At 45.7% G+C, this 21,927-nt stretch overlaps 8 protein-coding genes across 8 annotated transcripts; 5 read left to right on the top strand and 3 right to left on the bottom strand.

The window, feature by feature from the left end:
* Positions 1-484: 484 nt before the first annotated feature.
* On the top strand, positions 485-1,685 carry EDB82DRAFT_544379 (fungal-specific transcription factor domain-containing protein; the record flags this gene model as incomplete). The annotated part of the gene is made up of 2 exons (XM_025729432.2): positions 485-891; positions 947-1,685. 2 exons carry the CDS (start codon positions 485-487, stop codon positions 1,683-1,685), a joined length of 1,146 nt encoding a protein of 381 aa, XP_025587353.2.
* A 1,198-nt stretch (positions 1,686-2,883) lies between these two features.
* Positions 2,884-5,660, top strand: EDB82DRAFT_573310 (uncharacterized protein; the record flags this gene model as incomplete). The annotated part of the gene is made up of 5 exons (XM_025729454.2): positions 2,884-3,188; positions 3,243-3,514; positions 3,577-3,944; positions 4,000-4,688; positions 4,744-5,660. The coding sequence occupies 5 exons, from the start codon at positions 2,884-2,886 to the stop codon at positions 5,543-5,545; spliced, it is 2,436 nt and encodes an 811-aa protein (XP_025587355.2). The 3' UTR covers positions 5,546-5,660.
* On the bottom strand, positions 5,661-8,392 carry EDB82DRAFT_493867 (uncharacterized protein). The gene is made up of 8 exons (XM_065608448.1): positions 8,190-8,392; positions 7,959-8,137; positions 7,533-7,906; positions 7,386-7,466; positions 6,648-7,321; positions 6,397-6,591; positions 5,932-6,343; positions 5,661-5,858 (listed from the first exon to the last, which is right to left on the bottom strand). Exons 1-8 carry the CDS (start codon positions 8,366-8,368, stop codon positions 5,838-5,840), a joined length of 2,115 nt encoding a protein of 704 aa, XP_065466091.1. The 5' UTR covers positions 8,369-8,392; the 3' UTR covers positions 5,661-5,837.
* A 393-nt stretch (positions 8,393-8,785) lies between these two features.
* Positions 8,786-11,984, bottom strand: EDB82DRAFT_493863 (amino acid permease-domain-containing protein). The gene is made up of 7 exons (XM_065608447.1): positions 11,358-11,984; positions 11,246-11,306; positions 10,468-11,193; positions 10,344-10,403; positions 10,181-10,280; positions 9,880-10,125; positions 8,786-9,826 (listed from the first exon to the last, which is right to left on the bottom strand). Exons 1-7 carry the CDS (start codon positions 11,600-11,602, stop codon positions 9,264-9,266), a joined length of 2,001 nt encoding a protein of 666 aa, XP_065466090.1. The 5' UTR covers positions 11,603-11,984; the 3' UTR covers positions 8,786-9,263.
* Positions 11,985-12,504: 520 nt separating this feature from the next.
* EDB82DRAFT_522533 (uncharacterized protein) lies at positions 12,505-12,880 on the top strand (the record flags this gene model as incomplete). The annotated part of the gene is made up of 3 exons (XM_065609101.1): positions 12,505-12,609; positions 12,703-12,762; positions 12,812-12,880. The coding sequence occupies 3 exons, from the start codon at positions 12,505-12,507 to the stop codon at positions 12,878-12,880; spliced, it is 234 nt and encodes a 77-aa protein (XP_065466089.1).
* Positions 12,881-13,516: 636 nt separating this feature from the next.
* EDB82DRAFT_544376 (uncharacterized protein) lies at positions 13,517-15,319 on the top strand (the record flags this gene model as incomplete). The annotated part of the gene is made up of 6 exons (XM_065609403.1): positions 13,517-13,667; positions 13,921-14,115; positions 14,167-14,468; positions 14,522-14,848; positions 14,904-15,077; positions 15,137-15,319. 6 exons carry the CDS (start codon positions 13,517-13,519, stop codon positions 15,317-15,319), a joined length of 1,332 nt encoding a protein of 443 aa, XP_065466088.1.
* On the bottom strand, positions 15,300-18,783 carry EDB82DRAFT_118189 (kinase-like domain-containing protein). The gene is made up of 8 exons (XM_065606999.1): positions 17,823-18,783; positions 16,753-17,768; positions 16,528-16,703; positions 16,316-16,474; positions 16,190-16,244; positions 15,855-16,135; positions 15,529-15,798; positions 15,300-15,477 (listed from the first exon to the last, which is right to left on the bottom strand). Exons 1-8 carry the CDS (start codon positions 18,546-18,548, stop codon positions 15,428-15,430), a joined length of 2,733 nt encoding a protein of 910 aa, XP_065466087.1. The 5' UTR covers positions 18,549-18,783; the 3' UTR covers positions 15,300-15,427.
* Positions 18,784-19,543: 760 nt separating this feature from the next.
* On the top strand, positions 19,544-21,320 carry EDB82DRAFT_534683 (clostridium P47 protein; the record flags this gene model as incomplete). Its single annotated transcript, XM_065609272.1, has 3 exons — positions 19,544-19,648; positions 19,701-20,469; positions 20,524-21,320. The coding sequence occupies 3 exons, from the start codon at positions 19,544-19,546 to the stop codon at positions 21,033-21,035; spliced, it is 1,386 nt and encodes a 461-aa protein (XP_065466086.1). The 3' UTR covers positions 21,036-21,320.
* Positions 21,321-21,927: the final 607 nt, after the last annotated feature.

Below are 21,927 nucleotides of genomic sequence, written 5' to 3'. Positions count from 1 at the left end.
TCTCAAATGTGATGCCACTATCCCGGCCTGCAGAAAATGTATCTCCAATGGCTTGCAATGTTCAGGGTATGGTAAACCATTGAAGTGGATGAGCGGTGTTGCAAGCAGAGGTTTCATGAAGGATACTGCATATGAAACTTGTCCTACTACTACGCCTACATGTCCGCGGAAAAAGCGACAACAATTGGTCGTCCTAGAATATGAGCCCCCACCGAAATCACACGTCTCATCAGCCTCATCTGCATCCACACCTACATACAGTAACAGGTCACCTCTGTCGATGACGGCGTCCCCGCCAACCCAACTGACTGACCCTATTTTTCAAGATATGGGTTATAATACTAGATACTTACTAGACTATTGTACGGTTTCTGTGGTCACTCCGTCGCATCGAGATTTGTAGCTAACTGAACGTCAAGTTAATCGAAAAGTATGTTCTGTCTTCACCTTCAGCGATGAAGCTTGGACTCCGTATCGAGAACTCATGACTCTGGTCGGGTCATCCGAGGGTGTGGCAAATGCCATGATGGCTGTGGCAGCACTTCATGCTATGCATGGTTCAATTGGCTCACCCATCATGCTAGCTCATGCTGTACAGGCAAAGAACGTCCAAATCAACGATCAAGAACTCAGTCCATTCCAGTCACAACTACTACATCATTGTATAACTAATAAACAGAAAGCTCTGGAGTTTCTTTCGATGGCTTTACAAGACCCTGACCAGAAAAACAAGTTCCAGACTTTTGGAATTGCTATTACTCTCGCTCTGTTGGAATGCTTTGAGACAGGCGCGGGATCTTGGGCTATTCACCTAGAAGGTGCAAAGAAAATGCTCGAAGCTGGCATCCAGAACAGTTCTACTCTGGAAGGTCTTGTGGATGAGTTGATGTTGTGAGTTCTCATGCATCACATACATTCCTAGATAAGGCTAATACATAACCAACAGATTTGAGATATTCGGTTCTACATTCGTACCACCCGGCATCATATCTACGTCAGTCACGACGCGAACACTCTTGACAACAGCACCTGAATCACGTCTAGTATTCGGTAACGGTTTTGTTTGCCCTGTAGCAATACTGCAATTAATTACTTCGGCGACGGCAATGTCAAGAACGGCGCGACAAGCTATGTCGGACTCATCAATCACTCCCGAACGCACATCAGCAATTGGAAACTTGAAGTCTGACCTTGTAAAGATCCAACAATTCAGTTGCTTAGACTGGGCCGAAAAGGTTATACCAACCACAAAATACTTGGAAACCGTACCCAATCAACTTGTTGTACAGATGTCTCTTATCTGGAAATTATCTGCAGCGATATACATATCCCGTCTTCTGTACAGTCTCACTCAGGACACACAGTACCTCTTACCTATCACTGATGATCTAATCACCGCTTTCATGCCTATACAGAACACGGTTTATCTCAAATTTTTAACATGGCCTGTTGTCATTGCCGGGTTTGCAAGCACGATGCCTAATCATAGAGCATGGACTTTATCGACGCTGGATAAGGTATGGGGCTTAACACTTTGTGCAAATGCCAGAGGTGCAGAAATGGTTCTTCTAAAACTTTGGGAGAGGAGAGATGCACGGATACATGAGGTAGGAGACGATTATGGGGAAAATTGGGATTGGCTGTGTGATATGTCAACTCATGAAAACCATTGGCTGCTTTTTTGAACGTTGATGTAAGATTTCTTCGCTGTTCCTACAGTTGGCATAATTTAATATGTGTAGTGGGTAGTGTAAAAGCGGAGAATTTACTATTTTAGATACGGCCTTTAGCATCCTGAAGTTGCGTTATATGCATGAGACGGTCGAAGATTCTGATGAAAAGCTTGAACAGGATATTCCGCCCAGGGTGTTCGGCTGATGTGGGGCCTCTCGGCCAGTGTGGGTTAGCCGTTTAATGGCTTGTTTCGTGTCTACCAAGGTGAATGGTCATATCAATCATGAGTGTGCGTTCTTTCCATGGTTTTCGTGACCAAGGCCCTAAAGGACCTAAAAAACCCAGAATTAGGATTTCAATTCATCCAAACAGAGTTTCATGTCTGTATTATACCTCTATTTTGAGGACTTCTTACCATCTTGATGTTTTGAGTGTTTATTCCATAGAGAGCTGTTCATTTCGTTCACTCTACCGTTATCTTCCGTAAGCCCCCAGACTAATCACCCTAGAATCAATGTATATACTCTCCATCATCAGTCTTGAGCAGGGGTTGTTCGATATGGTCGAAGCCTGTATACGAAAACGTACCATTATGACCCATGGGAATGACATCGGCACGGCGGTTCACGATTTCCGAGTCGGAGCCCGGCGAAGAATATATCAATGGAGCAAGGTTGTAGAGTATCACTGACGTATGGGATCTTGTAGGATTCAAGATCCCGGTCTGAATCTGCATTGTTGTAAAGATGTATCGAAACCAACCCACATCTGCCGAGGTGATAGTGGAGCCGAGGGAAATACAGACAAACCTAGAACCAAGCTGGACCTTAGCACCGAATTACCCGGCCAATCGTCTTACCTGGATAATATGCAGGACTTAGGATTTGTTCATATTTTCCCCTTCATATCGTCAAAGTAGTGGGCATTGACTGACGTTGCCCGTGCATATAATCTTGCTTTCCTAAACATGCCCTTGTAGCACTGCTACATTTTTTCCATCATTTAATTGATCATGAAGGATATCCGAAACTATGCAGCGTGGTCCGGAGCCCGAAGATGGATCGTCGGGGTCTTGATGTTTCCGCGAATCGAGTATAGTGTGGTTGTAGATTAACATAAAATCGAGCGACGATCCGGCTACTCGATCAATTAAACAACTTGAAATCCTACCGCCAAGTTATCTATCATTTTTCACCAATCGAGCAGATCATGGATGAGTCTGAGCGTACAGTCATTATTGTCGGCGGAAGCGTCGCTGGCCTTTCTCTTGCTAACATGCTAGAGAAGGTTGGCGGCATACGTTACATCGTCCTAGAAGCATATGACGAAATTGCACCCCAAGTTGGTGCAAGTATTGGTCTACACCCCAGCGGACTGAGAATTCTTGATCAACTTGGATGTGCTGAGGGACTCCTGTCACTTATCGATATGCCACTGAACGAGTCCAACATTCGAAGATCAGATGGCTCTGTAATAAGGTGTTACCAGAACATCCATAATCTTCTCACTGAAAAGTACGTCCAGATTCTAGCAACAGCTGTGTTGCACTAACGAGCCCTCTCTTGCAGACACGGATACCCTACCATTTTTATTGACAGACAGATGCTGTTGAAAGCCTTGTATAACAACCTCAAGTCCAAAGATTCTATACTTTCGGGGCAAAGGGTTGAATCCGTTACAGAGCTGGATAACGGTGTCCAAGTCAAGACAAGCAAGGGTGATGTCTTCAAAGGGGATATTGTTGTCGGCGCCGATGGAGTCTACAGTACTGTACGCAGAGAGATGTGGCGCATTGGAAACAAGACATCCCCTGGGTACTTCCCCACCGATGAATGGTCAAGTGAGAACCCACCACTATCGTACTCAAACTAACGTGACCTTACTAATTAACATATGTTCCAGAGGTACCATGTTATTACAAGTGCATCTTCGGCATCTCAAGTCCGATTGAGGCGCTTTCGAGCGGTGCGCAGTATGTTTACAACGATAACTTCTCCTATCTGGTTATCACTGGACCTGGAGGACGGATCTACTGGTTTCTCTTTAGTAGACTCCCTACTCCTCTCTTCGGTAATAATATTCCGAGATACACTAAACAAGACGAGGAAAGACTTGCACAAGAGCATGCGACAGACAAAATCACGCCGGATGTCTACTTCGGTCAACTCTATAAAGCTAAGATAAGCTCCACATTAACTCCACTCCATGAGCACGTATTCGAGAAGTGGCACTTCAACCGCATTATTACAATCGGCGACGCCGCCCATAAGGTATGATATCGCGTTTTATGATATGTCTGGTTTTCTGACCGAGCATTATGTATAGCTAGAGCCATTAACTGGACATGGAGGTAACTCTGCATTGGAGACTGCTGCCAGTTTAGTGAACCATTTGCTTTCAGACACGAGCCCGGAATGGACCAATGCAGAGATCACTGCCGCCTTCAATTCTGTGCAAAATGAGCGCTTTGAACGCGTCAAGTGGCTTCTCCAAGACTCCCATGACACCCAGAAGATGCACGCTTTAGCAACACCGTTCAAAGCTATAGTCGCCCCTCTTTTGCCATATCTCATCGACACTGAGGCGTCGCTTCAGTTAGCCGCCAGCAAGCTAGTCAATGCCAGTCGACTAAACCGTATTCCGATACCTCAGCGAGATCACACGATTCCATACAACGATGAACTTCCCGCTCAGCCATTAGCTTCGAATTGGCCTTCTGTTGGCCTGGGAGTTCTGAGCCAAGGAGTGCTTTATCGGCTAGCTTCTCAGATTTTAACCCCTCTGCAAATCCCAACCACTTTTGGTAGCGATACTTTGGTCAACGACTATACAGGCGTCAAAAGTGTGGATGACGTTCTTTCTATGTTGGTGGCTGCATTTGGAGTTCCCCTTACAGCACTTGGTAAGGCGCCGCAAATCCAATGGATTTCCTTCACACCTCTGCTGTTATCAACCACTCTTGACTGGACTATTGAAAGTTATCGAGTTGGCTCTAAAGGATTCCTCACTTCCTTGTAAGTTATTCATTAAACTGGACATGGAACAAGCACTGACCGAACGACTGCGTAGCCCATCTGTCTTTGGGGCCGTATATCAAATCAAGGGAGTTGGTCAGATTGCCCCGCTCTACCATTTGATATCCGTGCTTGAACAAGGTTTCTATGGATCCGTAGGAACAACTTCCAGGCACTCAATCACCAAGGGAGCTGCCAAGGCACTGATCCCTGGCATTGGTCTTGGATTTATCCTGCCCACCGTGCTTATGTTATGGCCCTTCCAGAACAAGAATACCTGGCAGAAGTTCGTGGGCTTCTGGCAACCATTTCCTGTTTATGTCAGTCTTATTACTGCCGGATTATCGAGTCTTCTCCACAGCCGGAAAATCACCAACACATCCATCCAAACCGAGCAGAAATGCAACAACGCGAACAAGGAGCTGAGAAAGGAAAAGGAGGCAACACACTCAGTTTTGAGACTAGTCTACGCCGCCGGAGCAACAACTGCAGCACTTGTTCACTTTTGGTCACTCTATCGTATCTCATCGAGTCCCGATCTTGACTTTTCTGGCGTATTTGGGAAACTTGGCTTTTTGGTCTCTGACACATGTGGTCCTCGGCCAGAAGATGGTATTTTCGCATTCTTTAAACGAGATATGTTCTTAAACGCCGCTTCTGTCCTCGCCAACAGCCTTTACCGGACTTTCGATCTACGCCGTCTAGGCTATATCACCACCAAGGAAGCAGTATCAGCTTTTTTAGTAGTAATAGCTACGCAACCAGTTTTTGGTCCAGCCGCCGTGCATATCGGCTTTCTTGGGTGGAGGGAGGAAGCCTTGATGAGAATGAACCGACGAATCACTACTATAAACTGAAGAACTCTCCGTGCTATCAGGAGAGAATACTGGAACGAGGGGGGTGCAATTACACGATTTAGACGGGTATGGACACAAAAACATACTACTGATGTATGTTCGCTAGAGTGGGCTGCAAATATGTTATAAGCGCCGGTTTAAAAGGAGCTCCTCTTGACATGCTGTTTTCTTTTCCTATTCTAGAAAATGGATGGAGATTTAGCTCCTTAAACACATTTCTTTATTTTTTCAATGGCACGCACGGCAACGTGTTTCGATGCTTAGCGATGTCTTGCGTGGCTATCTGGTTCTCTTAATTTCCTTGAGGCGCTTCCTAATTAATATGAATTAGTATACTGACGCCAGTTGCGGCTTTATCAGCTGGATAGCGACGCAGAGTTACTCACGTCGTCGATCTGCTTGAAGCCAGAGTATTGACGCGTTGGCATTGTTAAAATTCCTTCGAAAGTGGTAGCTAGTTGCTGAACGGTGGGGATTGTCGCTGTTGTCGTGCAATGTTCAAGAGTCAATACAAGCCTCATGTATAGAGATGGGTCATGAACCAATACGTCTTGCCAACTACTGTATGTCACGCTTTCTGACATGGGCTGTGTAAATAGTTGAAAATTAGTGATAATGAACTGTATCGCGCTGCCAAATAGTTCCATTCCGCCGTAACGGGTTTGGTATTCCTTCACGGCCCCAGTGAGTAAACGGAGGCGGTGATATTGATCTGTCAACTTGGCTTCAGGGCTGGAATGACGAAAGATCTTCAAGTCCAGTACTTGCATCAAGTATGGCAATGCTGCACATGCAGCACTAATCAATCTAGTCAACCAAGTACTTTCAGCTATTGATGAGAGAGTACTTACACACCAACATACAAGTGAGGAATAAGACCAAGTTGTATGAATTCTATAACACAATCTGATATTTCTAAAATTGCGCCTTGGATCTCCTGTCCTGCTCTTGAGACGTTGACAAGAGCAGCCAACGTCTCATCTCCGGTAGCTGGAATGCTTGTACTCAATAGAAGTTCTCGGTGACCAGCACACATCTTGGCGGCACTTGACACAACATATTAGCTATCATATAGTGGAATAGTAGTAAAACCTGACTGTACCTAAATCCTATTCTTAACATCCTCGTAAATGCCGCTAAGGGCGGGTGTTGCAGACTAGTATGAGAGTTTTGGTTGTCTCCTAGTTCAGGGATATCAAGCATAGCGACTCTATGCCACTGTTTGAGGGAATGGCGGCTCTCTTCAAGTATCTCCATTGACTCTTTGAGCTGTGATAACGTTTTGTTCTTGAGTTGTTGTGGGCGAGAGTCCAATGTGAGGATACCTTTCACAATTGCGCAAAGTTTAAGTGAATGCATGAAGTGCACGTTGAAATGTCGTTTGATGCCCATCATTTGTGCCCTTGACCATGGTAAATCGTCCTCGAACCAGGAATATCTCGGTATTGGGTAATCTTTGGGAATCAGAAGATCTCGCCTTTGACCCAAGGCTATCACTCTATCAAGAATGATGCAACACCACCACAGTCTAATTAGAATAGTCGAGCCTGCCATACCGGACGAGGTGGTGGAAACTAACGGAGAGCAGCATATCGTTTCGGCATTCGCCAGTTGAGCGTGTCGAACTGCCGTCCTAAGCCAGATCGTATTAGATCCCATAAAGATGCTGCTGACTCCAGAGGTTTGGAAGCTTGGGGAAAATGTCTGAAATGACAGAAGGAGGGCGCTTTGCCCCAACACAACTGATGAGGACTCTGACCCGACATCGAAAAGTATCTATCGGGAGTTAAAATCTGTCTTATCCTCGTTGGCGTTAGAAGATAGGAAGGAAGGGAATCACCTTGGCTTTCTGGTAGAACCCAGCTCGTGCATTGCGAACATCAGAATATCCAAGAGATATAGCAGAGGTTGGAGAAAGAAACTTGGAGAGAAAAAAGTCAGAAGGTCAGGAAATAATGAGATGAACAAAGTGATGGGCGCATCTTACACCACTGGAAGCAACGAGCGCGCTCCATAAGAGGAGAAGTGGGATTTGGTTGTTACAGCCATCCGACCCATCCTTTACTTCGAAATAGCTGGCCCAGAAGGATTGCTCATCAAGTATAGGAAGCATGGGATGGACATGGAACAAGTAAAGCCTGATGAGTTCATCTAACAGAAGCTTGACTGGGAGATGAAAGCAGCGTTGTGCTTGGAGGTAACCCAAGTCTTGCGCAGATAAAGAATCTATATTGTTGAGTTTGACAAATCCATATTGCCGAAAATCTTGATAGCAAACATGCGATTCCGCACTGGGTCTTGGTGATTCAGTATTTCTACCCGTCGACTTCTGAGAGGTGTGGATGTTGTCAAAAGTGTGTGCTATTGGTCAATAAGCATCATTCCATATAAATTCAGAGTACCTAAAACATACTGCTGGATGAATCCGTGATTGTGTGTTCAAACGTGCTATAGTCGGAACGTATATCAAAATTGTCCTGCTGTGGTTGAGCTATGTTAAAGGATTGCGTGGCTTGATCCGCCTGTGCTGTGGCGGTGAATCTCTGCTGACTTCCAGCCGGCACGCTAGCTTTGTCAAGACAAGGAAGCTGTCTACCCAATTCGTCAAGATTATGATAGAGACAGAATACAGGAATTTACTTACTGTCTCGATTTCCTTTCGGCAACATGGCATTCTTTCGCGTCCAAGGAACAGTTGGTACATGGAAGTCCACGGAGCGATACATCGCATCTGACTTTTCGTGATCTGCACACAAGACACGCTCTTGTTGCGCGGCTAGAATTCGGTCCCCCCAATGGATGGGCTCGAGAGTTTTCTGTCATTATTTCTCGAGACTCTTGTTCTCGTACCAGGTGATTGCGCGTATTGCAGCCATGGCCAACTGCAACTCATCGGGCTGCAAATTACGCCAAGACGGAGGGATAAATGTTGTTCCAAGAGATGCAATGACGTATTTCAGTGATGTGCCATCGTCTATTTGAAACCTTTGTGTAGCTCCGCAAATGGGGTATTGTAATTTAATGCAAAACTCATACAACACCAAATGATAGGCTTCTGGACTTAAAGCTGAAAATCATTTCTTACATTTAAAACCTAATTTCAAGTATATATGTCACGGGCGGAGCTCAACGATACAGGGTAAGCCGGCCTAATCTTAGGCTGTGACGTAGTAAAACATTTTTATTTAAAGATATTCTATTTACTTTATTTATTATTAAAAAGTATAAAACTTTATTATTACTTAGTATTATATACCTTATAACCCTATTAATATAAACTAATATAGACTATTTTACTTATTTAAAAACCTAACTATTGTACTAGAACAGGGCAGAGTAGTAAGAAGTGTGTAAAAAAAAGGAATTTAGTGAGGTGGGTTTAGAGTATAAATTACGTGGTATCTGCTAAGATGGGAATTTCCACAAAGCCTTAGGCCATTAGTGGCTAGCCAAACAGCTGGAAGTAAACAGCTTATCTCCCACCGCCTCTACCTCGCTATAACAGACCCTTGCTCTTGGTTTTTTCGTTGCTGTGCAGGCTTGGGGGTTACTGCCACAAAATTTGTGAAATTAGCCCAATGAGTCCTCCAATCCTTAAGTTTAGCCCAAGGCGTTTTATCTTTCTTCAAACGTGTTCCGCCAAAAGTCCAGTATAAGACCATAGCAATGGTAAGCCCTGCGTCATCCTGAATTGATGCATCATAACCCTATTTTCGTGTTAGTATACTATGTTAGCATGGCTAAGGAGTGGAAAACGAACTCCATAATCATATCCTTCGAGCGAATATATCATCCTCCAACGTCTTCCAAATCTGAAAACCCTTTCCCTTTCCTTGTTATAGGAATAATCTTTCTTCATCTCACACACAACACCTGCATGCTTCATCAAGTTCAATGGGTTTGCAGCGCTGAATATGCCTTCAACAACGCGTGAACGTGGACAGTCCCCTTCACTGTCGTCATCGGAGGATATAGATTCGTAGGATCGACAAACCGCCCCAAAAAACAACAAGTAGTATAGCGTGCCAAGTGTAACCAAACTCGCGACAATCACTGGATAGCCGTAACCTGGAAACACGCTCTTATCATCACCAGTACTCTTATAAGGGGGCACGGCGTTGATCACGATGATGGCGAGATTCAGAAGAATATAGATGGGGGTGCCAACAAGGACCAGCGCCTCGACAAACCGTCCGGTGGGAGGTGACTGTTGTCCATTCCCAGCAGAGTTGAGAAATTCTTGTCGGGACTTGAGCTTAAAATACCCGAATCCGAGAACCACTGCAAGATCTATTAGGGCTTGTCTCTATCCATTGGTACTTTGTTCAACTTACTCAGAATGAAACAATGGGTGTAAGTCTGGATGTAGCCAGCTAGGCCAATCGACTCAAGAGTACTCTGAATGGAGGCCGAGACAGCAATCCAAACTACACTCGCGAGCCAATGTGCGATCAAACCGCCCTGTGGAGACTTGAAGCGGAACGCATTCCGTTGTGATCCTTGCTTCCTGTCCAAGCAGTCATCCTTTTTGAGAAAGTGCGACCACGGAAGAACTTCAGCCTGTCCGATAACCTGTTTTACTAAGGAGCTTGTTAGCAATGGGGTGGATCGAACCGTAAGAATAAGTGAAACTACCCCTCGAAAAAGTATAGATAATGGCATTAAGGCTCCCAAAAGCAGATATGCTTATAATAATAGCCCACGCTCTTCTTGCTGTTGCTGTATCTCGACTGAGCTGGAGGGTGGAGACATGTTAATCATATACCTGTACAAGTGTTTTTGACATTACTCGACGTACCATGGGGGCGTAGTTGATATTGTTAGCGTCTTTAACCTCTTCCCACGAAAGTGAGTTGAGCTGCAATCAGTAAGCCAGTTGTTCGCGAATTCCACAGGTGTGACTGAAAGCTGGAGTAGCTTACCGAGACAGCAACGACAATCATATAAAGGGATCCAACAGTAAAAGCAGCGGCGAGAAACCCTCGGCGTAGATTTTGCTGCTTGTTTGGAGGTATCTCCCCGGCGACGAAGGTAGCATTCTCCCAGCCCTCGAAACTGAAAAGAACAACAAGTAGTGCTTTGGCGAAGGAGACTTTGGATCGAACTTCACGTCGCTCAGACCAATCCTCACCTCTGTCCAAAGAGGCACCATCACTACTATGACTGTCAAAGTCACGGCCGAGTGCAGCCAACCCAACGGCGACTAATCCAACGAGGAAGCCAATCTTGACCACGGCAAGAAACTTGTTCAATCTTCGACCAAACGCAGGACTGAAGAACTGTGCAAGGCAAATGATAGAAAGGATTGAGACAGCGATATATCGCATGAGATGCTGATCCTTCTTGATGTCATCGTCATTATCCTCTTTATCTGCATGGAGGCAAAGAAGAATCATGCGGCCGAATTGCTGGCTGTTGGTTGCTGAGTTGAAGAAGAAGATGAATGCCAGAGAGTAGATGATGTAAGCTAACAGACCATCACCCAGCAGCTTCTTGTACCATGGCGTAGACCTCGCTGCTAGGCCAGTGGAACGGGCTCTTGTTTCTCCTGGTGGCAAAGGTTGGAGCTCGATGTTTTCCGGCTGAGGATTCACATTTGGCGGCATATCGGTATAGGTGGGTTTCTCCGAGGACGTGATCTCATCGAGCTGCTTTCGTTAGCTTTGATATGGAGTATGGAGAGAAACAAGAGAGCCTCACATATATCAGTTCACCACCGTTGTACGGAAGGACGTGGGCATATTGGAGGTAGATAGCCGTGCTGTTGGTACGTCAGTACGCGATGCTATAGATGGAAGGACAAAATCTCCACCTCATCAGGCAATACACGAAGCCAACACCAAACAAAGCCAGCGTAATGCTCTTGCTTCCTGTCATTCGGTATACTACAGCAGGGGACGTATAGATACCGGTGCCTATCATCTTGTTGACGATAAGCGAAAACACATCAAAGGATCCTAAGCCTTCCTCATGAGGTTCCTGGTTCGTTTCATAGTCGGGAGCACGTGCTTTGAAGGGACCGTTGATCGGTGCAGGAATGTCAGTTTCGGATGCCATGTTCTTGGTCCTTCATGTGCGAAGTTGACGAAAGGCTGTTTGCAGAAGATTCAAAGAAGGACTTGTGGTAAAACTTCCAGTGAGGGACAACGTCACACTACTACCATGGCACAAAGGGGACGGACTGATTATCAGTAGCCAAAGGCATTGTGGACGCGGCACAACTTTCGAACCATGGACGCGAACCAGGCATCGCCAAGACAACCAGGCGGCTGAAGGGTTGACAACTGTTTCCCCACCCTCGAAGCAAGGAGGCCGAGAGCGGAGGGAATTGCAGAGGACCGGGCGGCTCGACATCGTATACAATGGTGGTGTCTCAATGCATTCCGGAAGTGGTCGATCAGCCAATGCAATCACTCCGAGACCTGCTAAAATCTTATTGTATCACAAAGAGGAGAACTGTGGCTGGATCAACGAGAGACTCATCACATTATTAAAGAGGGCTTGAAAATCAGGCTCTCCTCTGTCGCCCGGTCAGAGTGTGAGTTGCGTACTGTGGCTGGCTGAGAGTTGACTAATCCCTGTTTTCAACTGTCACATTGGTTCCGCTGGGCAAGACATGAAGCGCCGAGCCTGCTTTGTCTTCGTAAACCTGCAGGTAAACGCCATTATTACCTGAGCGCCAAGAACGATAGAAATTCAGCTTTCAACCCAGGTTGCACTTTCAACTCATGTTTGAAAAGTCGGTCAAGCCTGACCAGGCTCTCTAGGCAACAAGGCATAAGGTTCTTCAAGGCGTTTCTATTTAACTATTTGGCTTTTGACAGAAAATACCCATCGAAAGAGGAGATTCGCAAATGTGTACTTAGCAGAAAAACACATTAATTGATGGTGTTATCTAGCCCGCTGCGAAGATCTTGTTCTTTCAAGCCTCCGTTCTGAAGATTCCGCCTTGGATCGACATGGCTGTCATAACAGCTCTTCAAAAATACGTACGGGAACATGTGCTGGTGACATGGCTGACTGAGACCTTTGGAGGAGCTGATACTGGCGTTTGGTCCATCGAGGTAAGGAAAAGCCCCCCTCCCATCCCCATAGCCCATCTCCTGAAAGTTTGATGCGTTGTGACAAACAGCGCCTGGCTGAAAATAAGTTTCCAGGAGATTGTAGGCGGCAAGGATGGTACTTGGAAGGTCACTGCGCCGGAGGCAATTACAGAGGTAGGCTTCAGACAATCTGGAATTCATGCCAGTCTAACTTGAATTCTAGGACCAACAAAATAAATTGCAAGAAAGGTCCCAGCCCAAGAGGGCACTCACCTTTGGCGCTAAGAAGTGATGTGGAAGAGAAGGAAACTATCATTGGGGAAGTAGAGGACGACGGAGTGTATTTAACGCAAGTAATTCGTGTTTTAGTGACTATTCAATTCTGTTTGAGAGGCACATTCTCGAAAGCGTACACACAAAACAGTGCATTGATAACCTTTCAGTGGTATTTCTGTTCATCCAGTGAGTGGTCGGTGAAGAAGCTTAATGACTTCATCTAATATCTGTAATGCGGCGGAACAGTGGATCGTAGTTACAAGGCCGACTGGAGGGGGTAACGTTCGTGGCAGGTGGTCTAACGTACGGATAAGTCCCTTGGTCTAACCTGACCAGCTAGCAAGTCCGCCTGGGCAAATTCCGTTCTGATGACTACACAGCTTCCATACATAGCCTCGAGGGGGGTGGGCACCTGTATCATAGGGTAGATCACAGTACAGTGGAACGTCCACAGCCTTGGTTACCCCTCCAACTAAGGCAGGATTGATAGACACGTGCGCTGAATGAAAGGAACATGGAGCAAGGCACTATCCTTTCTACCCGAGTAGCCTCCCCATAATAGAAGTCTGTAGAATACAAATAGGGCTATAATCTGTGAGTACAACCTCTTTACGAAGATTTGCCCTTCAGTGAAGCCGGTGGCATATACGCGATGCCTGAAGTCCAAATATGGCCATTGCCAAGCACCCAGTATGACGTGCGAGCTGTCTCCGCTGCGGAGAGTCTCGAGCGTAGCCATGAGAAAGTCTTCTCGAACCCGAATGAACGATTCGAAATCCAAGTCGCAGAAATAACCTCAAAAGGTAATTTTGCCATGGCTGTAAATTCAAACATAAACAGCTGATCTAACGTTAATGGGAACAGGAATTGAAGAGAATTGTTTGGCGACTGATGATCAACTCCAGCAGCATATTTCAACATATCATGATCCTTTGACACCTGTCGCTCGCACCGAGGATGGTCCAATCAAGAAAGAAAAGGCTTCGTTTTTGTAAGTACTCCGTATGACCCAAACAATCACAGCACTGCCGATTCTAAATACACTCAGCCTATTAGAGCCTGCTTACGGATGGAGCCATTTGCCCATAACCAAGTCCGGCGCCATGAAGCTCTTTTCAGCGCTGCGTGCCTTCCCCGAGTTATATCAGTATGTCACAGCATTTAGTGATAAAACGTTCCCTCGTGACGAGGGATTTGCTGGGTTCGATTCTCATACTACCATTGGGGACGACGGAAGTTGGACTGTATTCGGTACGTTGATCTCATATACAGAACTCGGGTCGTACTGAATCGATAATCTAGAATCGTGCTACCTCTTGAAATACATTGATAGACGAGACATCGTTAGACAATGCGTCAATCCGTGGACAATTCGCCATGCACTCATTTACCAGAAGTTCGACCGTATTGACAGCAGGACCTCTCATCTCCTAGCAAGACTCCCAACAGCGGTAAGCAGGTTACTTGGAGAAAGCATTGGAAACTCTGGTGAGAAGTCAGTTTTCGTGCAGGATTGGTCTCACCTCCACACAACATGCTTTAGTAGCATCAATGATAATCTCCGCAAGTTTATCAACTATTTGGATCACGAGATCACAGACCTGGCAAGTTAATAAACCCAGCCTGTAAGGCACTGGAGCTGATGTCTTTCTACTAGTTTCACCGCGTAATTATGGCTGGTGTGGAGCCAGAGAAACTGAATGAGTTTGACACGCTCCAAAGTACAGCTAGGGACTTCAAGGAGCTTCAATACCTTTCCGACCAAACACGGAGAGTTATCAGCATCGTGGAGCTCAACATCTTAACATTAGAATGTTTTCAAAAGAAAGTCCAGCATCTTATACCACTTAGTGTTCCTGGATCTCCACAAGCTGCTACCCTTGAAAGGTTCTTTCAACAGTTGTCACGATGCCATACTGAGCACCAGTTTGGTTTGCGGAACGCATCTTCAGTTTTCAACCGTGCAAAAGCAACTTCTGATCAGGTATGAAATCTTTTTGCGAAGGTCTATTACGGATATCGCTAACAACTTACAATAGTTGAGAGACACTGTATCAATGAGAAACGGGGAGTTCAACAAGACCAGTACGGAAATGACGAGTCGCAACACATCTGCCATGTGCCACTTAACCAACAAATCTGGACGAGAAGCTCACGTCTTGAAGACGCTGACAGTCCTGGCACTGGTCTTTGTACCAGCTGGGTTCGTTGCGGTATGTCTCTTCTATCTGTTGATAGATTTACAGCTAATATGTAGAAGGACTTTCTGCAGATGGGCTTCGTATCTTTGAAGCAAGAGAGCCCCATGCAGTGGTCCGTAACACCTGACTTGAAGATCTATGCTATCCTGTCCATTCCGTTGATTTCATTAACGATGCTGATTTACGCGATGGTTGAAATCATTCAAAGGCTCAAGGAAAGGAAGTTGGAAGCAAATGGACACGGTATTGTTTAACTGAGGGTATGTTTAAATCATGTATCAGCCGCACTTTACAAAGACTGTATGAATGCGTAGAAAAGGAAAAGTTCCGTGGTATGACTCAAGGGTCTGGCATAGTGACCATTAATCCTCCTCCCACTCGCTGCTTGTTCCTCGACGAAGACGTTTGAAATCTAATATTAGGTCAGAACGAAGGATCATGGAGGTAACATGTACAATCTCACCGTCCTCGGATTCCAGTAGGATTTTCATACCCTCCACCTTGAAGAAGTCTTTATTATCCACTCCCGGGATCTTCTGGCAGTCGGCCTCGAGAAAGATAGACGACGAAGCATGCGGTTTCTCGTTCAGGTTCTGAGACTGCCACGCTGGTTGTGGTGGAAGCTGCGTGACTAAATATGATTTGTGCTTTGCAACGATATCGTTGACGATATGAACGCAATGCTTTCCCGCAAAGTTCCCGCCGTTCTTGAATACCTTGTGACCGTTGTTCACTATACCGTCGTGTTAGCAGGGCTACAGCAGATTACTAGAGGTACAGGAAACGTGCCGGCGATTACCAAAGGGCTCAACCCTTCCAAGAAAATAACCATTGTCTTGGATTGCTCTATATTTGGCTTTCCTGCCGTTCTGTTCGGCGGAATTGAGCTCGAGTCGGAGGCGGCTGTTGATCTTCGACCATTGAGACTCAACCCGACAGGCTTATAGTGTCTCGGTTTATCGTCGGCCCACAACTGGATGTGTGACGGTTTTTGGTTGGAAGCAGGTGGTTCACGTTGTTCCCATGACAACCCTCTTGGTCTCTTTGGTACTATGCCTTTTACTGATGCTCTGTTGATCTTGTCAGTGGGTCAACAGAAATTTACATGGCGTCACCATAGATACCTGATAGAAGGGAAAATAGCCTTCTTTAAGAGTGTTCCTTGAAACAACAAAACATCTGTATTCGTTAGGTTAGAGTATTATACCACACACGACGATCTGAAGAGTGCCACACGGACAGCTACATGCCTTCAAGGGACTCGAATTGGAAAATGAATGCCAGGTCATATGACATTCGTTCACCGGGAAGCCCCATTATGGGAAAGAGTCTACACTCGAACCTTTCATTGCTGTTGGCGTCATCTCGGAATAGGTAGGTTGGTGAAAAGCACCATCTCGATAATTCGACTATCAACAAGTTAACTCCTATCTTCTGGTCAAAGTGTTAGCAATATACCTACCTCTTTTCTGCTTCACATCTACCTTTCCTCCTCGATCAACCCCCCAAACCAGAGCGATCTCGACTGTTGCTTGCTTCTGTCTTGAAATTCCTCGGAAGAGTCGGATCCGGCAAGGTCTTGGTTGTTCCTCACGATGCCCATCGCGCTGATCGACGAGCTCTACAGTGATTCCTGCTCTTTCTCAGAGTTAGCAAGCCTAGTATGAAAGAAATCCGATCAACTCACTTGTCGGCAAATGAGACTATCGATTGACCGTTGTCCCATCCCAGCTCCTTGAACCCTGTCCCATCTGATAAATTGTATGCCTTTACCGCCGGGGTAATCCGATCGCGCTGTTTTGATCGATCTATCAAGTCACTTTCCGCTTCTTGAAGCGCATTAAACACTTCCAAGGAATATGGTCTCTCTTTTACATCATGGCTCAACATTCTGCGGATTAGCTCCTCTACTTTTACCATGTAATGTCCCTGGGGTGTATCGTGGAACATTGCTTGAAGGTTCTGCAACGATGAATCGACACATTGCTTCAAGTCGTTTCCTGTAAAGAACCCAGCATTTTGCTCCCCGGCTAGTTTCTGGTCAAAGGCCTCGAGAGTTTGTAGACCTAGAATGTTAATAAGAACCTCGACCATGATGCATCCCAGTGACCACACGTCGTAATTGAGAAGTACCTGAATATCTTCTGGATCGTCCTTGTCATAATCCAGAGTTGGACGAGACTCCGGGGCTGCGTATCGGGAATCTCCTGGGCTATGAGGAACAGTCATATCTTCTCCCTTTCCGAGCATTTGGATGATGGACTGCCCAAAATCGGTTATCTTGAGTTTCCCTTCCGTAGTAACAAGGATATTGGCTGGTTTAAGGTCAAAGTGTAGACCGATGACAATTCCTTTGTTGTCGTCGAAGGGACTTTTCATCATCTTGTGAAAGACACTCAAAGCATAACAAACACCCTTCATCTCACTCCATAGCCAGTGTTGGGGGAGTTGTTCGTCTCGTCCAAGTTTTGGTAAACGGTTCCGGGGGCACCTCTTGTGCCGCAACACGTGGTCCAGGTTCATTTCAATAAATGGAAAAAGAAAATGTATCTGATCTTTCCATTTGTACGCGAACAAAAGAGTAATCATGTTTTCTGAGGCGGGCTCTTCGATTCGTGAAATCATGTCCAGGACATTTCGTTCCATACTTCTTAATGGCGACTCGGGACTCTTCATTCTCACAGACTTTAGCGCAAATAAGAGCTATCAAATGAGGTTATCATGGGGGTAACATCCTTAATCTCAGCTGTAACATACCTTTCGATCACTTCCGGCATCCGTCCCTGAAGTAGGATATCTTCCCACAACGAGATCAATGATACTTTCATCAAGATATTCTGGCACTATCTCCACTTTGGTCATGACACCGTAGAACCCTGTTGTTGATATCGGTTCCTCCTCCGAGTATGGGAACCTGCGAGAGTCAGGAAGATCGCGGTAGGAGCAAAGATCGTTGTTTTGAATCTGGAAGTCCATTGGGAAAAACATGGAAATGGCGCGGTTGTAGGCCTCTTGAAAAATTGGTAGATCAAATTTTGTCTTGATCAACTCTTTTTCCACAAGCCCATCTACCAGAATTGCTTTCTCAAGTTCTCCTCTCAAATTGAAGAAATCCCACTTCATCCAATAGTATATATAATGCAGCTTTCCAAGGTATATCATGAAGCCGAGGATCCATGGGTGGCTCTGAACTCGGGTTTTCATGCGTGAGACCCACAATATGTCCATGTCGGCGTTCTTCGCTGCTTTGCATTCCTGGCATTTGCAGTCTAGGAGGTCGTCGATAAACAGTTCGAAATAATTGTTCAGTCGCGTTCGAGAGAAAAACATTTTGGGATCCCTCTTGGCATAGTCCGCAAACGAGAGCTCCGGGAACTTGATTTCTGGGCATGCACAGTTGAGAAGTCCTTCGATATGAAGCCTCTTTCTGCCTTCACATCCCTGCACATTCTCGCTGAGAGCGAGGAGGCGGTACAAATCCATAGCTAGTATGATTGCCCGCTTTGGTTTAGGTTGTACCCTGTTTATGCCCCGTGGGTTTGGTAAGCAGCACTGACTGTTCCTGCAAGGATAAGGCAAGTAAGCGGGTGTCTAGTGGAGTCGGATCCAGTATGTACTGTGGTCCTGAAAATCTTGTGGAGTTGGAGTCAATCAAAGGATAATGTCTGTCAGGGATTTTTGGAGAGACGGTGAGGTCGCATTAGAGTGTAGATGATAGCGAAAATGGGATAAAGGGAGGAAATGGGCGCCTTTTCAGCAGCTTCAGTGATAAGGCTGTGTAGGTTAGTCAGCCAAGGCAGCCACCAGCCACCAGCGGCGGTAAAATAAGCAAAGTGATTGTAGCAGGGGGGTAGGGGCTGAATACACCATTGTGTTGTCATTTAAACCGATGCATAGCATAGGAATAACTATTCTTATCTATTGTTTACTAAATGGTCTTGCCTTTACGGATATGCTTTGAAAGAAATGCATTAAATAAGTGCATTAGTAGAAAATAAAATCACAGCAGCAGGATCTAACAAAGTACCCATAGCGAAAGAGCTATCTCTTTCTCAATTACTAGATATGTGCAGTGAAGTTATCTATTGGAATCCTTTTAAATATTTGACAAGTGAGCGGAAACTAAAGGTAGAGCAGTAAATGCCTGTTCTTTTATCCTCACGTGACTCCTGTGACATCATTATCGTTGCGGCTGGACGACGGGCGCTAACAATAATCTCGCTAGGTCCTTTACGTAGCCTACCCACAGTTGTGCTTAACATCCTCTATACACATTTATGCGGCATGCAGATATATGTTTATGGCAATGAATAGTATACTACTGCATTTGATTGAATGAATGGTCTTCCCAGACAGACCTATCAAGCCCATCCTTTTGGCACGATATAACGAGAGGAGGAATTCTTCACAAGAAGCATTATCCCGGGCTATTAACAAAATTACAAACACATTTGACGATTTGCAAAATCACCTTCAAAATGAACAACTTGAACATGAATGGATGGAACGTTATTTCTCTTGTCACAGTCCCTTTTGTCAACGATTCTAACATTAGTCAAAATAGCTCACCTCCAAGCATGCAAGTAAGTGTCGATCGACGAATTGTCGGCCAAGGCCACTTTTGGACCATGGCAGATCACGACAGGAGGGTCCTCCGACCTCATTGTATTCAGTATTCCGCTCGAAAGTATCTCGGGATCTGTCAGCAGCGGTGACAAACTCTTAAGCAATTTCAGCTACACCTCGCTCGATGCACAGTTGCAACTCAACTTGACATTCATCGATACTGGCCCAAATGGTCAAAGCTTGGTGGTTGACAGCAGCCGGCCTCCTACTGCGATCCAATCACTGCTAGATAACACTGGCAAACCCTTGGCGAATCGGTTCGACAGCGATGCCATCAATCAGGCTTTGACCACCTGGTTGTTCAACAACTTGTCACAATTGAACCACGTCTTTGCCAGTGTCCCGCTGGATCCTAGTGTTGGTTCCGATACACAATGGGCGTTTTGCCAGCCTTCCGTTGTGGCATATACCTATCTTCAGCTTGTGGATGGCGGTCTTGCCAATAGCTATCTTGGCCTGACCTACAACACTGGAGGCAACACTACTCCGGGCTCGGTTCCGCAAATCAGCCCATCCTTTATCCCAGCAGACTGTCAGGCAGCGTTCATGATTTCTCCTGCTCTGTTTCTCAAAAACTTCCTGGCAACGGCAGCAAGTGACCAGTTCGACATTCCGTCACAGAACATGAGCATCTGTACGAATCTCCTTAGCATATCTCTCACAGCAGATACTGCCATCCCTCAACCTCAGCTTGAGGTCGACATCCCACACTCTGACACAAGCTCTATTGCTTCGGATTTTAACAAAGCGGCAGACGCAATTAAGGATTTCCTCACAGGTGGATCATAGCCACCTTCTATTACCGAAATTCCTTATTTGCCATTCTTGACAGAATTGCAAATCTCTGTCCAAGACAGCATTATCTCCACGTATGCTAAGACTTCGACTGTTGTCAAGGAAAATGTATTGGGAACGGTTACAGCATACAACACTTCTCAAAGTTGGATGACCTTAGCCTTTGATGCGTCCAACCAGACTCTCAGCTATGAACCCAACCAGCCAACCGTCAATGACCATACGATAAGTCAATCGCAGGGTATAGAGACCGCTGAAGAGATAGTCCAAGATGCTGGGCTAGTTGCGGCAGCTGCTGGTACGGTCTTGACAGATGGAACAAGTCTGTTACTGGTTGGAGCACTGGGTGGACTCGCGCAAGGTGGCTTACAGATTGCACAAAGCTCTTTCAACGCTGACAATCAGAACGATGCTCCGGAGATTACTGGATTGGTTTCAAACATTTCATTACCGGTCACTTGGTCAGGTTCAGGTCCTTTTGCCGCTTCTCAGGCAGACCTCTATCAGGGTGGATTCTATCTGGCTGGTAACCTCAGGTCAACATCTTAAATTTGTTTGTACATAGTGTCAGGATCGATCTGCCAATTTGTGTATGCTTAACTCGGTCAAAATCCTACCACAAGACATGGTGTGAAACAAAGAAATAAGCAATAAACGTATCACATCATATTACAGGGCGAGTAATGCCACTCCCGCTCTCTCGCCCGTATACACTCAGGATTTCTATAGTTGGGGATAGGGTATATCAAGTGCATTAGAAGGCTAAATTCAAGTCACTGAGCTGGAAGTAGGTGCAAAAACAGGAGAAATTCATGGTGTATCGGTAGGTTTAGGGTAAACGGATAAGGGATGTAATACCCTTGTCTCCAGACTATCTTGGTGTTATTGCCGATTCTTCGTAACTAGTGCGCTCTCACCCCTGTCTGTCATCAGCGGTATCGGCGGAAGACCCACTGCATTACTTCGCATAATATAGCCTTGGCAAAAGTTCTTGTCTTTCTCTCCGCATCGGCAGTTAGCAATCATGCTTGTTCTAAGCTTACTATTAGTGCATTGATTAATCACTCAATGTGACCCATATGTCACTCAAGTGTCTTCCAAGAATGGAGACCTCTTGGCGCCCGGCATTCGGTCGTCTCGTATACCTACGGCGGTTACTGCCAGGAACAGAAGGTACAGGGGTACTTTGACTCGTGCGGTTTTACACTAACATGTTCCAGGAATAGACTCGGGAACAGCATGTCCACTCACGAGTCAAAGGGGCAGGTCGAATTAAACGGAATAATTTACGGATGGAGCTACAAGTATCATATCGCTCTTATGGGCAGCTGAAAACAAGAAGGACTGTTATCTATGCTGCGATGAGATGAACCTTTGATCGAAGTCAACGGAGACCTTGCATAAGCGGAAATGATCGCCATAAGATACCAAGTTAACAAGA

The sequence above is a fragment of the Fusarium venenatum genome (assembly GCF_020744135.1).
Source record: "Fusarium venenatum strain MPI-CAGE-CH-0201 chromosome Unknown EDB82scaffold_1, whole genome shotgun sequence".
In the NCBI taxonomy this organism is placed as follows: domain Eukaryota; kingdom Fungi; phylum Ascomycota; class Sordariomycetes; order Hypocreales; family Nectriaceae; genus Fusarium; species Fusarium venenatum.
Note: the sequence above shows the minus strand (reverse complement) of the source record. Positions and strands in the feature narration are given on the sequence as shown.

Bases quoted from the DNA above. Each gene is read 5' to 3' on its own strand.
- EDB82DRAFT_493867 (XM_065608448.1), bottom strand. From the start codon at position 8,368: ATGACAGAAAACTCTCGAGCCCATCCATTGGGGGGACCGAATTCTAGC. The intron at 7,467-7,532 runs GTAAGATGCGCC...TTTCTCTCCAAG, and splicing joins CGCTCGTTGCTTCCAGTGGT to TTTCTTTCTCCAACCTCTGC. The intron at 6,592-6,647 runs GTACAGTCAGGT...TGTTGTGTCAAG, and splicing joins ATGTTAAGAATAGGATTTAG to TGCCGCCAAGATGTGTGCTG.
- EDB82DRAFT_493863 (XM_065608447.1), bottom strand. From the start codon at position 11,602: ATGGCATCCGAAACTGACATTCCTGCACCGATCAACGGTCCCTTCAAA. The intron at 11,307-11,357 runs GTGGAGATTTTG...ACGTACCAACAG, and splicing joins TTCGTGTATTGCCTGATGAG to CACGGCTATCTACCTCCAAT. The intron at 10,126-10,180 runs GTAGTTTCACTT...CAAGCTCCTTAG, and splicing joins TATCTATACTTTTTCGAGGG to TAAAACAGGTTATCGGACAG.
- EDB82DRAFT_118189 (XM_065606999.1), bottom strand. From the start codon at position 18,548: ATGGATTTGTACCGCCTCCTCGCTCTCAGCGAGAATGTGCAGGGATGT. The intron at 16,136-16,189 runs GTATCTATGGTG...CAAGATCAACAG, and splicing joins GCTATTTTCCCTTCTATCAG to AGCATCAGTAAAAGGCATAG. The intron at 15,799-15,854 runs GCACGTTTCCTG...ACGACGGTATAG, and splicing joins GAGCCCTTTGGTAATCGCCG to TGAACAACGGTCACAAGGTA.